The 18,331-nt window shown below is 41.5% G+C and overlaps 1 protein-coding gene across 1 annotated transcript in view; it reads left to right on the plus strand.

Annotated features, from left to right (window-relative positions):
* The first annotated feature begins 7,594 nt into the window (after positions 1–7,594).
* The window catches only part of LOC129695757 (guanine nucleotide-binding protein G(q) subunit alpha), a 162,335-nt gene continuing 151,598 nt past the window's right edge, over positions 7,595–18,331 (plus strand). Inside the window, exon 1 of the mRNA XM_055633030.1 lies at positions 7,595–8,347. Within this exon, the coding sequence (XP_055489005.1) occupies positions 8,212–8,347 (136 nt within the window). The 5' untranslated portion in view covers positions 7,595–8,211. The remainder of the gene's footprint in view (positions 8,348–18,331) is intronic.

The following is an 18,331-nucleotide window of genomic DNA, read 5'->3' on the forward strand; positions in this document are numbered from 1 at the left end:
CCTAACAGGAGGTCCAGCACCACCCCTTCTCTAGTAGGTACCTCTATGTATTGCTGCAAAAAACTATCCTGCACACATTTTACAAACTCCAAACCATCCAGCCCATTTACAGAATGTGTTTCCCAGTCTATGTGTGGAAAATTGAAATCTCCCACAATCACTACCTTATGCTTACTACTAATATCTGCGATCTCCTTACATATTTGCTCTTCCAATTCTCGCTCCCCTTTTGGCGGTCTATAATACACCCCTATAAGTGTTGCTACCCCTTTCCCATTTCTCAGTTCCACCCAAATAGCCTCCCTCGACGAGCCCTCTAATCTATCCTGCGAAAGCACTGCTGTAATATCTTCCCTGATAAGCAATGCAACACCTCCACCTCTTGCCCCTCCAATTTTATCACACCTGAAGCAACGAAATCCTGGAATATTTAGTTTCCAATCACAGCCCTCCTGCAACCATGTTTCACTGATCGCCACAACATCATACTTCCAGGTGTCAATCCAGGCTCTAAGTTCATCCACCTTTCTTACAATGCTCCTAGCATTAAAACATACACATTTAAGAAACCCACCCTCACTTATTCTCTGTTTAGTGTCTTTTTCTTCTTTCTCCCCTACATTTTGGGTCAGAGTGCTGCCCTTCTCTGCCTCCTGCCTCACACACTGACTGCTAGCTTTCCCAATTTGAGTCCCTCCCCCCAACCGTTCTAGTTTAAAGTCTCCCCAGTAGCCTTTGCAAATCTCCCGCCAGGATATTGGTCACCCTCGAGTTCAAGTGCAACCCGTCCTTTCTGTACAGGTCGCACCTTCCCCAAAAGATGTCCCAATGATCCAGAAACTTGAATCCATACCAACTGCACCAGTCCCTCAGCCACGCATTTATTCTCCACCTCGCTCCATTCCTACTCTCACTGTTGCGTGGCACAGGCAGTAATCCTGAGATTGTTACCTTTGCAATCCTTCTCCTTAACTCTCTACCTAACTCCCTTCTTTCAGGACTTCTCTTTTTCTACCTATGTCGTTGGTACCTATATGTACCACAACCTCAGGCTCCTTTCCCTCCCATTTCAGGATATCTTGGACACGTTCAGACACATCCTTGACCCTGGCACCAGGGAGGCAAACTACCATCCGGGTCTCCTGTCTGCGTCCACAGAATCGCCTATCCGACCCCCTGACTATAGAGTCCCCTATTACTATTGTCCTCCTCTTCTTTTCCTTACCCTTCTGAGTATAGACTGATACAGTGTGGAAACAGGCCCTTCGGCCGAACATGCCCACACCGGACAGCATGTCCCAGCTACACTCGTCCCACCTGCCAGCATTTGTGCCTCCAAATATCCCTCCAAACCTGTCCTATCCATGTACCTGGATTCCAGGTTCCAGAGTTCCGCATGGTAGGCTGCACTGGAAGGTTAGATCCCATGGGATTCATGGAGAGATACCTGAATGGATAGAAAAGTGGTTTCTCGGAAGGAAGCAGAGGGTGATGGTTGAAGGTCGTTATTGGACTGGAGGCCTGTGATTAGTGGTGTGCCTCAAGGTTCGGTGCTGGGCCCATAGCTATTTGTCATCTATATCAATGATTTGGGTGAGAACATACATGGCTTGATTAGCACATTTGCAGATGATATAAAAGTAGGTGGTATTATGGATAGTGAAGATGGTTGTCAAAATTTGCAGTAGAATCTTGATCAGTTGGGCAGATGGGCTTAGGAATGGTTGAGGGAATTTAATTCAGAGAAATGTGAGGTGTTGCATTTTGGGAACACTAATGTGGGCAGGACAGTGAATGGTAGAGTCCTGGGGAGTGTTGCAGAGCAGAGGGATCTGGGAGTACAGGTACATAATTCATTGAAGGTAGCATCACAGTTAGATAGGGTGGTCAAAAATACTTTTGGCACATTGGCCTTCATCAATCAGAGTATTGTGTTCAGAAGTTGGGAGATCATGTTACACTTACATAAGACATTGTTGAGGCCGCATTTAGATAATTATGTTCAGTTCTGGGCACCATGTTATAAGAAAGATGTTGTCAAACTAGAAAGGGTGCAGAGATGATTTACAAGGATGTTGCCAGGACTCGAGGGTCTGATCTATAGGGAAAGGTTAAGCAGTCTAGGACTTGTTCTTTGGAATGTAGTAGGATGAGGGGTGGACTTATAGAGGTGTACAAAATCATGAGAGGGATAGGGTGGACACACAGAGCCTCTTGCCAAGAGTGCGGGAATCGAGAAACAGAGGACATTGGTTTAAGGTATGAAAAGATTTAATAGGAACCTGAGGGGCAACTTTTCCTCACACGAGTCTGGAATGGAACAGGCCGGAGGAGGTTGAAACAGGTAATATCACATAGTTGAAGAAGCATTTAGACAGGTACATGAAGTGAATGGGTTTAGAGGGATATGGGCCAAACACAGGTGGGACTATAGATGGGACATGTGGGCAGGTTTGGCCGAAGGGCCTGTTTCCACGCTGTCAGACTCTATGACTCTGTTACAAACTATATATATGTTCATTGTCGATTTGTTCGCCTGAGATCATTATAAACAAGGTAGGAATGTTACTGATAAAGAATATTCCACAGATGGTTAGCAAATTGTCTTCAGTTATGATTAAGGTGTTACCGGGCACTGTCAATGTAAATGTAAAAATACTATTCCAAAAAATATTATGCAACAAAATAATATTTTTACAGAAATGGCAATATACCTGAAGGAAAAGAGAGAATGATATAATGTAAGAGCAGAAGATTAATGCTTAGAAGGACAGATATCATCAGTGAATAAATAAATAAAGTTAAAGTTTCAGGTTAATGGATTTTTCGGATAGTGATTTAAAAGGTCATGAACCTCAGCTATTAATGCTGTTTCTCACAATGGACACAGTCTTATTCAGATTTTCAGAATTTTATTTTGTAGAACATTGTGATTCTTCAATCAATACTGTATTTTTTCATTTAGATACCAAAATTATCCTATAATACCATCAAGCTGGTAGTATTAACCTCACTGTTTGAGGGCCACCACCATAAAGCATGAGCTTTTTGATTACATTCCCAGTCCTTTAAAATAGCTGAATGTGGAGTCATATGTATGCAGCAGCTTGAATAGTTAAGTGATCCATTTCACTATAGTTCCTTTTATAACTGACCATTAAAAATGTACTTCTGTGGGGAATACTTATGCAAGGACATAAAGATCTGTGAACAAAGCAACCTTGCATCTCAGACATAAAATAAAATTTTAAAATGTATTTCATAACTATTGTATTTGTCATATTTTTGGTTTAGTTTATATGACTTTTAAAAAGTATATATATATTGAAGTATTTGTGCTGAAATATTTATTGCAGCAAATCTGATAAATAAACTGTTCTTAAAATATGAATATGTATACATGTGTGTGGTTTATTTTGATATACTTAACACATTATCTGCTTTCTTCAGGCATTTGTGGGGATTGAACATCAACGCTGGTTGGGTAAATGAGGAAGATAAGGGTTACTCTATCCTTGCTCTATGCAGGAGCAGAAGGGTAAGAGCATTGATGTAGAAATCAAATTAAATGCAATCAAGTGCTGTGAAGATCATGGTCAAGAGAAAATCACAGTTCAGGAAGAAGGAAGCCTTCTGAGGCACTGCATAAATCTTCTTTCACAATTTACACCAGTTTCAACAAGATTCCACAGTCAGGTACACCTTCCCCTCCATTCACCCTTCAAACATCCTCCTACCCAGGTATAAGCCGCAAACTGCAGAGCATCCTGGGCAATACAGCTCACCTCCTCCATGACACACTGGTCAACCTGCGGAGTACCTTCAGCAACAGACTAGTTCCACCAAGATGCAGGACAGAACGCCACAGGAGATCCTTCTTCCCTGTGGCTATCAAACTTTACAACTCCTCCCCCTTCCATCATGGGGTAGACTGAGAGAGACTTCTATATTAATCCTTCTATATGAAATAATGATTCACTTGCGTTTCTTCCAAAAATCTATTATTCTCTATTACGTGTCCAGTGTGCTCTTTGCATTGAACAAACAGATCAGGAGATTGCTAAGTGTATTAATGTCTTTGCTCTTTTAAATATACGTGAATGACCAGGTTAACCAACTGAACTCATAAACTCCACCTGCAAGTTATAGTTAGGCTGACTAAAGACTTTGCTGCTCATCAGCTTAACTAAATCCAAACAAATCACAGATCTTCTAATTATGCACTCATGATGCAAATCAAAGGTTAAACATCAACAATAACAATGCCCAATTCTCTCTCTGCACAAATCTCAGCATAAAAACAGAACATTATTAACATTTGCAGGTTGAGCAGCTTCTTTGATGAGAGATGTTTTAAATTGACCTTTTCACCAGAACAAGTGAGCATTTGAATTTGATGTTTTAAATTGCTAAGGAGGTTCGGGGTGAAGTAGAAAAAAAACACTTGTTAGTGGGTGACCAAGATAAACAGAATGACACAAAGTAGTGCTGGTGGAGAGAAGGTGGTGAAGGTTTGTTAATCTGAAGGTTTGTTAATCAATCCGGGGATGTGAACATAAAGATAATAATGAGGACAGAGAATCGTGAAGGTAAAATGTTGGAGCTGAGAGACATAAAATACTGCATTTTCTGTAAATTTTGCATTCCTAAACGTAACATATTCAAGTTTGCGGATGATTAAATGTGACATCTCCAAGTTTGCTGATGGCACAAAGCTGGGTGGCACTGTGAGATGCGAGGATGATGCTATGAGGCTGCAGGCCGACTTGGATAGGTTAGGTGAGTGGGCAGATACATGGCAGATGTAGTGTAATGTGGATAAAAGTGAGGTTATCCACTGCTGGCAAGAAGAAGATGGCAGAATGGTGTCGGATTAGGAAAGGGGGAGGTGCAACGTGACCTGGGTGTCCTTGTACACCAGTCACTGAAAGTAAACATGCAGGTACAGCAGGCAGTGAAGAAAGCAAATGGCTTTAGTGGCCTTCATAGTGAGGGGATTTGAATAAAGGAGCAAGGAGGTCCTACTGTAGTTGTACAGGGCCCTGGTGAGATCACACCTGGAGTATTGTGTGCAGTTTTGGTCTCCTAATTTGAGGAAGGACATTCTTGCTATTGAGGGAGAGTGCAGTGTAGGTTCACCAGGTTAATTCCCGGGATGGTGGGACAGAAATATGATGAAAGAATGGATCGATTGGGCTTATATTCACTGGAATTTGGAAGGATGAGAGGGTATCTTGTAGAAACATATAAAATTCTTAAGGGATTGGACAGACTAGGCACAGGAAAAATGTTCCCGATGTTGGGGGAGTCCAGAACCAGGGGTCACAGTTTAAGAATAAGGCGTAGGCCATTGAGGACTGAGATGAGGAAAAATGTTTTCACCTAGAGAGTTGTGAATCTGTGGAATTTTCTGCCATATAAGGCAATGGAGGCCAATTCACTGGATATATTTAAGAGAAATATAGCTGTTAAGGTAATGGAATCAAGGGATATGGGAGAAAGCAGGAACAGGGTACTGATTTTGGATTCGGCCATGATCACATTGAATGGCTGTGCTGGCTCGAAGGGCCAAATGGCCCACTCCTGCACTTATTTTCTATGTTTCTAAAATATTCAGCAGGTTAGGAAGCATCTGTAAAGAAATAAAATGAAGATGAAATCCTATCATGAGAACAGGCCATTTACAAATTGGAAAGACACGTTTTCTAAAATACAGCAGTTGACGTCAGTGTTGAATCCTGAAGATTGTAATATGGACCCACATAGGTCAAATAGAACTTTATTTATCCCAGGAGGGAGATTGATCTGCCAACAGCCATAAAAACACAAAACACGAAATACATTAAACAAATGTTGGTCCATGGTATGCCTGCCTCATTGTTGGATATGTGGAACTGTCCTCATTTCAGTCCAATTCAGCCCTCTCCCTCGCTATTTTTCCTGATATATGAATGATTTTAATGCTGCTGCTGCTTCTTGCCTTCTACAGAACTTGAAGGATTTTGGAGAAGATAATAAAAATGTAACTTGCAGACACAATAAGCAATTAAGTGATTAATTAATGTTGATCTTTATAGCAAAACAAAGAGAAAAAGGGCGAACTGCTAGATCAGGATCCAATTAGTAGAGGCTGTGAACTGAAATGAATGGAATACGACTGGAGATTTGGTGAGGTCGGGGTAGACAGAGGTTTAGATAGTAAAACATTGTTATATTTGTCTTGTGCTGCATATATTTTACAGTGGAGGTGATTGATGAGTGGATTTCCTATGTATTAAAGAGACTGTCCGTGATAAGATTAGGCCATGGAGTGAATTGAGTTAGAAGCCTTTACAACATACACAATTCATATAAATTAAATATAACGCCGTGCACATTTTCCCCACGGAATACAGATGTTTACACTATATGAACATTGTCCATTTTACAAGATTTATCTGTGAACTACTTCCTCGGCTACTAAACTTTGTCGTTTAACAGTAATAAAATCCAAAATACATATTGAATACACGGTTGCCAAAAACATCTTCAATGACAACGGCGAGAACCGCCACCCTCTAAAAAGGAACCATCCATCCCTGGGTGCGTTACTACTGCAAAACGAAATTTCCGAGCTGAGAGGATCGTCCACTGCAAATGAATACAAAAGTTGTGCTTCAGGAAATAGATAGGAGTGCCACTGATTCGTAAAACAGCCGAGTTCTGCCCACTCAATCACACTGTTAACCAAAAATTATAGAGCGCTCTATAATCTTTACTGTTAACTGGGGTTTGCGTTACTCGAGCTTTTTGACATTGCAGCCTTTTTTCCTTGAATATGTTGGAAGACAGCAACAGTTCCCAGTGCCGTCATGACTGTGTTGGTGTTATTCTGTCACGTCGAGGAAAAGCAATTGTGATTTAGAGAGTTAAAGTCGATATTGGATTTTCAAGACCAATAAAAACATAAGCGTTAATTTGGCAATATCGCAATATTTCTCCTGAGTCTATATCGTTTTTTTTAAAGGATATATCTGAATATGTAGTGGCGTCCTGTTGCTCTGTGGATGTGTCAACAGAATACGGGATAGGGCAATTTGAAATCATTCATCCTATCTTAAATTGATATCTCCTCGTCGTAATCTCTTACGACGTGCTTACGATGTACATCAAATATTATTTTAAATATTGGACCTCAGCAAAACAAGGAGAAAAAAAGTGGCGCAATATCTACTTTTCTAAGTTTAAAAAAATCCGTTACCGTGCATAATTCACATAAAGTATACTACTAGTCATAAAATCTAACACCCCCTCATCCCTTTTGATTCACAATCACAGCGTCATTTTTTGCTACAGAGACCTACTACGGGTTTCATACAACCAGTGACGAGGCAAGCAAGACAAAAGTCTATGTACAAATGTAATAAATGGGGAATTATTCAAAATGTCCATTTGGGAACAAGAATAACGCGGATAATAAGATGCATTCTTCCAGTCTCTCGGCTCAGCATTGCCTCTGGCTGTTTTTCAGGGTCGCCCCCTTCCCTTCACTCCCTCACTCCCTCCCCCAGGTGTGTGCAGTAACTGTGATTTTGCAGCTGCATTCCCAGTCCCTCCAGTGAGAGGGAGGGAGTAAAGTGTCCGCCATATTCTTTCCAGTTTACCACGCCCGTGGATCTGGGGGAAAGCAGCAGTAAGCAGCAGTTCTCTGTCTCTCTCTTTCTCCTTCCTTTCCCCGCTCCCCGCCGCCTCCCTCTCCGGCTCCACAAACTCGTCGCGAAGCTAACGGCGGAGAAAGTGACAGCGATACGGAATCAACAACCAAGTGTCTGCACATTGCAAGGAGCAAGAGTGAAGAGGGTTGTCGCAGGATAGACTTGTAATCCTTTATCGCGCCAGGAGAAAACCAGGGGGAGATTGGAAATCTCTCGCTCCCGATTTTGAAAATAATCTGCCTCAACCCTTCTAGTTTGTCTGCCAGATTTAGAGTGTAATTGTGATTTTTTTTCCTTCTCCTGCAACCCCCATTTTAAAAGCTCCCCGCATATTCTCCATGCTTAGTAAGGTTGTGGAGTACTGAGGAGGACCCCCCCCCCCCCCTTCACACACAGACATTGCACACACATTGCACACACACACACAGACACACATTGCACACACACACAGACACAGACATTGCACACACACAAGCACATTGCACACACAAGCACATTGCACATACAAGCCGGCTACATGACTCTCGACTCCATCATGGCGTGCTGTCTGAGCGAGGAGGCGAAAGAAGCGAAAAGGATCAACGCGGAGATCGAGAGGCAGCTGCGGAGAGACAAGCGGGATGCTCGCAGAGAGCTCAAACTGCTACTACTCGGTGAGTCTTGGAGATGGAGCGGAGGGGGTGGGGGGTAATGCATTGTACATTTAAAAAACAAAGCAAATAGTTTGCATTTATTTTTAAAAGACCACCCTTGGCCGGAGCCCACCCCTCACCCCCGCCACACCAAGGGAATGTAACAAATTATGTGTCCGCTCTCATTCAGCCATTTGAGTACATACGTGAGGGTGCAGGTTGTGATCTAATATTCGTTTCGTGTTAAGTATTAACTATTAACTTTCGGGGTATTGAGAATTGTGATGCCGATTTGGAAATGTCGTCTTTATCTCTGATTTTATTACCTAGAAAGGGTATATGTGGCAATCAGGATTATTTACTCTTTGATAATGAGAATGTCTTACTTGCAGGCAACCAAACAGGTAATTTGCTGTGATACCTTGCTGTTGCCCTTATCGGAATCCTTTAAGTGAAGTCATTTTGTATTGGCAAAGCATTGTAAACGTATTTGATCAATTTTAGCAATCCGGAGCACAGTCCTTCGTGATACTTATTTCAGTAAGCCATGTAGTTAATTTTCAAATAAAGGCGTATTTGTAGAGTGTAACTGGTGTTTTTGATAAGCTGTTACTCATTGAGGGGGGATTAAACGGTGATTGATTTGAAAACGTTCATAATACATAGGTCCCTTTCATTCTGTGGCATTGGTTGACTGATATGGCTGAACATCCCAAAGAGGGTACAAGTTGTATAGCACACGATTTGTACTTTTTCTTGCAAGTAGACTATTTTGGATTACATAAATAGGGCCTAACAATGCAGTGACTCTTTCTCGTTTATGATTTTATTCAATTCCCAAGTCAAAAAACTGAAATTTAAAACCATCTGATCTTTCGTCCAAGATCTTGATAACATACACCATTTCATAAACTGGGACTTTGGACTACTGCATTTTGATAAGCAATGCACAGTACATCATTCACAAATGACCAGCCTTCACAAAGCCAAATGTAGAGAAACACTTAATTGTATCAAGTGCACTCTTTGCAGGCAGAGAAAGCTAGTGATATAATGAGGGATGTCATTACCTTGGATTATATAATTAAATGGATTACATATTCACAACAATGACAGAGATTGATTTTATTGTACAGATAGTAAACATCAATGAAGGGGAAATACTCATGGGAATTAATAGAGAGCTTCATTTTTAGGAGTGAACCAGCATTCAATCGTGGGAGAGAGATTAATACATTGCAAAACATTTTGTTTCAGGTGACAAATGTACTTGGTGCTCTTGAGTTATTCAGTAATGCCTTCATCTGTGTATGTGTACTGGGAACTTTGTTTGTATGCGTATGGCAAGAATTTATCTGAGAGCAACAAACAAAAAATTATGCCTGTCTTTTAAAATGCACTCCTAGCACTGCAATTATTGATCTTTGTAAACATTTATATGAATTCAAGTTGTTCGGCAGGACGTACACTTACTGCTTCAGGCATGGCTGATATGAGTAGGGTTAAACTCCTCTGCTTGAGTTTAGAGTTATGGTCTAATCTAATCACTAAAATATCTTACTTTAATATATTTGTTCTTGAGAAATATTAACCAGTGAAAAGTTTGAACATCAAGATGCAATTGGCATTGTGCTTTTAACCTCCCTGTCCAATGCATTGATTAATGAGATTATCAGTGTATGGCATAAGCTATTTTGAAATGTCACATCTTACCTTGTTTTTAAGACACTTAGCCTGGCACCTAAGTGTTTTCTTGTGCTTTCAAATTGATTTTTTTTTTTTTAAAGGCCAAATGCCTGATTTTTAAATGGATCTAATTTTGTATGATAGTAGATGACGACATTACACCGCAATAAAGCTTAAAATAGAATTTAATACTAGAATAACCATTAGTTACTGCAGAATTGGGTTAGAAGGTTAAAACAGAAGAGTGCAGATTATCCAATTAAAGATTCCACTGCAGCACTATATTGATTACACTGGGCCATGGTTCTGACTGTGTTTATGTTTATGACAGTTTGAATATTCTAAGGTAATGATTGACAAACCTTGAAGTCTGTTTTTAGGTCCTGCTGCGGGTTATCATGGTATATTGTTGATAATGTTAATGGAGTATATTTTATCACCATTAATATTCTAGGGTGAAATAATAAACTATTGGAAATGCTCTGCACGACAGGCAAGAATGAAAGATGGGAAGATTGTCAAAATTAATATATGAAGTTTGAGCTGAAATGTTACTTCAGTTATTTTCTTACCTCAGCCATTGTCTGACCTGAATGTTTCCAGCATTTTATTTTTATTTAGAGATGACATTTTTAAAACTGCTTTTGATTCTGTTGAGACTAACTGCAAGTAGTTTTGCAGATGTAAAGCTTTCCTTTTGGAAAAGGAGAAAGATATACAGAGAAAGTTACATGATTGACCCGTAAACTTTGAGAAATGGCATGCAAGAAGAGTTGACTAAACTGGAGCTTTGTCTTGCAAATTAAAGTGGAAATAAAATCCATTCAAAAATTATACACTTTGCATTTTCTTTATACATAAGGAATCAAAGTTCCCAATAATGGGAACGGAAATGAGAGCTGAAATTTTGCTAAAATAGATGGGGAAAAATGTGGGTCCGATTACATTTTTTACATGGCACTGTAAAAAAGAATGAAATAAATTCTTGATAACTTGGGTTATTAGAAATACCACGGGAATATTGAGTAGCTCAGCCAACTGGCATTATGCCCAAAACTGTTGCTATAAGCTTGCCATGTTGTTATGATACTGATGCAACTTGCTATGTTAAAGATGAATCTGATAGAAATTGTGCAGTGAACCAAAGTTTCTGCATGTTAATTGTGTGCAATGTTATCAGATAATTGGGAAGCTAATTTTGTCATGGCAACCTTGTGACATAAAAAAAAAACCATGGGCATGATTTTATATATTGCAGTTTTAAGACTCACTGCCAGCTTTGCTGGTACATTATTGTTTTCCTAATTAATATCTGATAAATAAACTAATGGCAAAAATGTATGTGTGAAAAAAAGAGATTTGTCACAAGGTACTCATCCAAAACGCCATTCTTTGGATGCTAAAGTAAAAAGTGGACTTCCACTGTACATTTGACTGTTAGCATTTTGTGTGAACGTCATCCAATTAGGAGGTTGATCAGTGGAAGCATTGGATAAACCAGGAGATCCACATTCTTTTGAGGACAAAATCCCAGGCATTCAGGTCTGGTGATGCAGAGGTCTATAAGAAATCCAGATACAACCTTGACAAGGCCATCAAAAATGGCTAAAAGGGACGCGTTCAAAGCTGGAAGATGAGGTGGATGTTCGGCAACTGTGGCAGGGCTTGAATGCTATCACCTCCTACAAGGTGAAATCAGGAGGCAGCTCAAGCGACAGAGAAGCATCACTCCCTGACGAACTCAATGCGTTCTACGCATGTTTTGATAGGGAGAACACTGATGTGCCTTCATGCGTATGATGGTATTATTGTCACAGCTGCAGAGGCTCACGTCAGAAGACCCTTCAGGGGTTGAACCCTCGGAAAGCATCTGCACCTGATGGCATACCTGGTCGCGTTCTCAAAACCTGTGCAGACCAACTGGCTGTAGGTTTTGCGGACATTTTCAACCTCTCATTACTGAAGTCTGAGGTTCTCACCTGCTTTAAGAGGGCATCAATAATACCGGTGCCCATGAAGAGTATGATGACATGCCTCAACGACTCGACCAGTGGCGATAACGTCCGTGCAAACTCCATCTTCAAGTTCGCCGACGACACCACCATTGTTGAACGAATTACAGATGGTGATGAATCGGAGTATAGAAGTGAGATTGACAAATGGTTGAACCCCAAAATCTGGCTCTCAATATCAGTAAAACCAATTAACTGATTGTGGACTGGTAGAGGAAAGATGAGGACCCACATTCCTGTTTATATCAACGGGACGATGGTGGAGAGAGTCAAAAACTTCACATTCCTGGGCATGCATATATCCAAAGATCTTTCCCGGACTCAGCACACTGATGCAATTATAAATAAAGTACATCTACACCGTTACTTCCTGAGAAGATTACAGAGGTTCGGTATGTCAGAGGATACTCTTGAACTTCTACAGGTGTACAATAGAGAGCATATTGACTGGTTGCATCATGGCCTGGTTCAGCAACTTGAATGCCAAGGAGCGAAAAAGTTGTGAACATTGCCCAGTCCATCACCGGCTCTGACCTTCCCATCATCGAAGGGATTTATCGGAGTCGCTGCCTCAAATGCAGCCAGCATCATCAGAGACTGCACTCCAAATAAAGCCAATGGATTTTATTATATCCCCATGAATCTCAATTGGACTGGGCCTTGTTGAAATGACAATACCTATGACCATGCTGCAGCACGTCAGTGCTACACCAAGGTGTCGGCATTAATTACTTCAGATTTTGCAATGGGGTTAAAGCTTTTTGTTCTGGAGGCATTTGCTACCAACTGAACCAAGGTGAGAATTGGCGAATGAACGGTTCAGTGCATCAGTAACAGATTTGTTTTGTTGACTTTTTTTTCTGTGTAAATTCACACTTTGATCCGCCAGCTTGGTTGAGGTTTTTGGGGTTGTACTTATACTTAATAGTTATTGTGGTCATTATATCAGCCATGATCATATTGAATGGAGGTGCAGGCTCGAAGGGCCGAATGGCCTACTCCTGCACCTATTTTCTATGTTTCTATGAAAGCCATCTTAAAACAGCACATTTCTATGTGGAAGTCTTGATAAATTGATCCAGAACTTATAAATACATGACCCTGATCTAACAGACATAATTTCGGCGGAGTGTTGCAGCCATAGGAGATCTTTGTCCCAGCTGAGACAAAGCTTAATGACTGACAAACTTCTACATTACACAGAAGAGAATAAACTTTCCTCCCACCCCACCAAGGGGAAGGGGGGAAATGATATCCATGCTTGTAAAAGGTTGATTGATAATTTTCTTTTGATGTCAAACCACTTTTTGCTCCTTTCCCTTCACACATGTCTTTCCTCTACCTTTCTCTTCCATGCCTGAAACAATCTCGGCTCCAGTGCAGCTCAATAACAGGATTTAGTATGTGTTAATGAATATGACAATAACGCAGCTTAAATGTGCTAATCATTGTTTTTCTCGTGCTTGTGCATGATGGTGGGTCTAAAGTGGTTTCTTATTCAGAACATTTTGATTAGAAATTGTCCTCTTGTGCTTGTATCCTATTAGCAACAACTCTTATTTCAAAGTACCCCAGAAATTATTCATTTCTCAAACAAGGAATAATTTGCTAACTTGGATGCAGCAACTTGGAGCAAGGAGCAAGATCTCTTGACTTCAAATGGACACACACCATTTTGATAGAGGGATGTTTATTTCATTTAAGTTCTCCTTAAATGTCTTAAAGTGCAACAAGAGCAATTACACAAAATGCATAATAAGATACTGACAGAACCAGCGTGGTTTTCCGAAACAGTGTGCTTTATTTACAAAGTAATTTTTATCTTGGGATTAGCACGATTAAAAGTGAAAGGATCCGGGAAAGATTAATGAATGATTGAATTGCATGGAGGAGCAAGAAACTAGTTGATGGATGTCAATTAATTGAAGGCATTAACTGGAAAGGAAGTAAAGTACACTGTGACGGGTAGAAAGAAAGAGTAAGGGAGTGGAAACGTGGTGATTGGGACAAAATTGGAGTGAGAGAAAATGGGACGATATATGGAGTGTAGAGCAAGAAAGTAATCATTGACAGTCACTGAAAAGTGTGAAAATAGTGGCTGGAAGCCAACATGGACAGAAATAGTGCGAAATACACAGAATTTCCCTGTTGACTGGGGCTAAAATTCACACTTATCAATGTGATTCATCCTGTTCCCACCTTCACCAGTCCAGGAGAGAGAAAATGTAACAAAATTCTGGCATAAAGCTCTGCCAAATGTTCTACGGAGTTGCAATGCTTTCTTTGTATACTGTAGATCCAGTTATGTTGGATGGGTTGCTACAAGATCTACATGGAAAACTGCTTCCAAAAAAACAGCAGTCATCTGAGACCGGCATCCTGCCTAACTGGCTGTGAAAGCTCAATATTTCTTAAATTCAGGAACATTTCACAAGAATACATTGAACTCAATATTATGTGTCTAAATAATAAAAATCTAAGCAATTAAAATACATTCTTTACAAAGTCTAAACATTGCAAATGCTTAGCTACATCTCTCTCCACAATCCATCAGAGGAATTGTGAAGCTGCAATTGCACAGCTATTACAAGTTCAGGACTTAAGTGTTTGTATGTGTGCACAAAATTCTTCCTTCAGCATGTACGATAGGAAATGTTCAATAACACTTGGAACTGCTTGCATATCCCAAAAATCTGACCAGTTGCCTTTTTGGCTTTCTGATTGAAGAGTGGAGAGTTAAAAGACTTCTGCATTACATTTCACCTTTGACAATAGATGGTGGGTAATGTGACAGAGGAAGAAATCAGAGACGGTAATTGTGTTGCTGAGAAAAGCATAATTGTTAATGACTTCCTTCCTAACTTTTTTGTATCCTGCCCCATGGCTCCTATTCTTTTGAGTTCAATCTATAGTTTTTCAATTAGTATCTGTACTTCCTAGTTTCCCATCAATCCTATTGTTCCTGCACTTGAATCCTTCATCCACTTAAAACACTTTCTTGGTCACTCCATGAGCAAGTGGCAAAGGGGTGAGACATTCTACTGAACTTAGCTGAACTTTACTAATTTCATTTTATTTCATAAAAGCAATCAAATGACAGAGGCAGGAAACTGGTCAGCTTCATTCCTTTTATTTTTACATCTTTGTCTCTCCCTCTCAAGCCCATTTGAAAGTTGAATTGCAGGGCCACAAGTCAAAGCCTTTTCTGTTTCTATATGTCAAAAAAATGTTGGTGCGCTAATTAGAATACTTGAACTCCATAGTTTTTTTAAAATGTTAATATAATTTAAAATAGCCGTGATGTTTTTCTTGGTGCTCGGACCGCTAAGGCCTACTGGATCTCCTGGTTGCTAACCATTTTGACTCCCATTCCCATACTGACCTGTCTGTCCTAGGCTGCCTCCATTGCCAGAGTGAGGTCACACACAAGCTGTAGGAACAGCACTTCGTATTCTGTTTGGGTAACATGCAACCCACCTGTATGAAAATTGAATTATTCTATTTCATGTAACTCCTACAACCACCTCCTCCCCACCCCCCAAATCAGGGTCCTGACTCGAAACCTCACCAATCCATGTTCTCCAGAGATGCTACCCGAGTTACTCCAGCTATTTATTTTTTTTTTGTTATTTCCTTTTTCTCCCTCGGCTTAACTTTGCTTGGTCTATCATGTTGCTTATTCACTTTTATGTCTGTGCACAAAATAAATGCAATTGGGTTTAATATATTTAATTTATTTGATGTAAGAACCTTTTAGCCACTGTAGAGTGATGAGTGTGTGGAGTGGGATGGGGCGGTAAATCATTTTTAACAGTTATTTCAGAGTATAATTGAAATTCAGTACGGTGCACAACCTTTTATCCGAAAGCCTTGGGACCAGACACTTTTCGTAATTCGGAATTTTTTGGCTTTCGGAATGGAAGATTTTTAGCGTAGATTTTAACGGCTGGCTCAGTGGTAGAGTGCTCGGCTCATATCCGCAAGGTCGCGAGTTTGCGCCTCGATCCCGGCAGTTACTCGATCGCGAGTTTGAGTCTTCAATGTAGTTTTTTTTCTTGCAGAATAGGGAGGGTTAGGCTGGGATCATTCTCTGCGAGATGATCTTAGTGCGGGAGACAAGTGTAGGAGAGGTGTACTGACTGTGTGGGCAGAACTTTGGAAGTGATTGCCCACTATTCTCAAAAGCTGCTGTGTCTCCTTGTCCCTCCAACTCCAGAGGAATCTGCTCCCCGATGGGCTGCTACGGCGACAAGTGGCAGTTCGCCCACAGCCCGAGCTGCGCCACGCCAAGAACTAGACGTACCTTGCACACCATCAGCTTCTGCCCCTACGGGGAGCGTGTTCCTCTGGAGTTGGAGCGGGGCTGAGCTGGAGTTGCTGATCTGGGATCTCCGTGCTTGCAGTGGGCCTGGGGGTCGGTGTCCCGATGAGGGGGCGCAGCTCGGGCTGTGGGCGAACTGCCACTTGTCGCCGTAGCAGCCCATCGGGGAGCGGCTTCTGGTGGTCCTGACGTCTCTCAGCTCCTGTACAGGGGGGTGGCCGGAGACGTCAGGACCAACAGGAACCTGCTCCCCGATGGGCCGCTACAGCGACAAGTGGCAGTTCGCCCACAGCCCGAGCTGCGCCCCCTCATCTGCAACCCCAAGAACAAGACGTACCTTGCACACCATCAGCTTCTGTCCCTACGGGGAGCGTGTTCCTCTGGAGTTGGAACGGGGCTGGGCTGCTGCTGGCTGTCGGTCTCTGGGATCTCCGTGCTTGCAGTGGGCCTGGGGGTCGGTGTCCCGTTGGTCCTGACGTCTCCGGTGACTGGCACTGACATGCTGGCATCGCCGACGTGAAGACAGTGCAAAGCCCCCGCGCCGGTGCAATGGGTTAGGAGCTGGAGCGGGGAGGGAAGGGGTCACACACATGGCCGGGAAGCAGAGGGGTGTAGGTGGGGTGAAACTGAAGGGAGCGACAATCTGCTGCTGCCTGCCCGCTGACTTAAAAAGTTCCCACGCAAGACTCACGTCGTGAGTCTACCGTGGGAACTTTTTAACTCAGCGGGCAGGCAGCAGCAGATTGTCAATTATTAATCCTCCCGCGCAATATACCCTCACCTTCTCTTTTATGAATGGGGACTTAGTTCCCCTTTTTTCGAAGACCGACCGGAGGTTCCGCTTTCACCTCTGTGGGCTGCCCTCGGTGAACGTCTTCAGGGACCTTTCTTAAAGGACAGAAAAAATGTCCGCTATTTGGAGCTTTTCGTTATTTGGAATTTCGGATAAAAGGTTGTGCACCTGTATTACATATTTGTTTGTAATATTAAATCCTAAGTCCCCCAATGTAGTGATTTATTTTTTGCACTATTATGATTATTTAGTAATAGATATGCCATTTATTGTCACTATACATGTACAGTGAAACTGAAAGCTGCTCGTACTCAGTGCATACATACAATTTTACACAAAAAACAAGAAACAGAAAACAAAACAGAAGGGAGATGGGGGGGGGGATAGGTGCACAAATTCTACGGCGCTACATACATATATACATATATACAGATGGAAGTCCGTGTTGGGCGGTGTAGTCAGTGAATGTGTGGATTTGAATTCATGGTAGATATAATTCTCGGGAAGCAGCTATTCCTGAGTCTGTTTGTCCTGGATTTGATGCACCTATAGCGCCTTCCAGAGGGCAGCAGGTCGAACAGTCCAAACGCAGGATGGGAGCTGTCTTTGGTGATCTTCTTTGCCCTGCTAAGGCAGCGGGAGGTGTAGATGTCCATCAGGGAGGGGAGAGGGCAACCAATGATCCTCTGCGCTGTCCTGGTTACCCTCTGAAGCCTCTCCCTGTCTGCCATGGTGCAGCTGCCATACCATGCTGTAATGCAGTATGTCAGCAGTTGTTAATACAGTTGTTAATGTATTTTATTTTTTACTATATATTATCTGTGTTATGGGCCTGTTAAACTGTAACAAGTAAATCAATGCAATTAAACGTCCTTGACTCTATTGACACTTAATTTTCTAAATTGTGGCTGGTAGTTAGTTGGTGTAGGCTATCAAATTCCCCACGATGCAATTTCTGTACTTAAAAATCTTGTTTTCAAATTTGCTCTGCAGATGTTGAGTTCCAAGCATGTGGACAAAATGTTTTTAGTTCTGTACTGGCTTTTCCTGCACCTAGGATTATTGTTTTTACCAATAGAACAAAATCAGTTGAAGATGCACAGAATTTGAAGTTAATGAACATTGGGTTCTCTTTGGAACAGAAAGTATCGAGCAATAATGAAGCTTGCCTGATATATAGTTCGGTGTTCATA

This window comes from Leucoraja erinacea, chromosome 3, assembly GCF_028641065.1.
Source record: "Leucoraja erinacea ecotype New England chromosome 3, Leri_hhj_1, whole genome shotgun sequence".
NCBI classification, from domain to species: Eukaryota; Metazoa; Chordata; class Chondrichthyes; order Rajiformes; family Rajidae; genus Leucoraja; species Leucoraja erinaceus.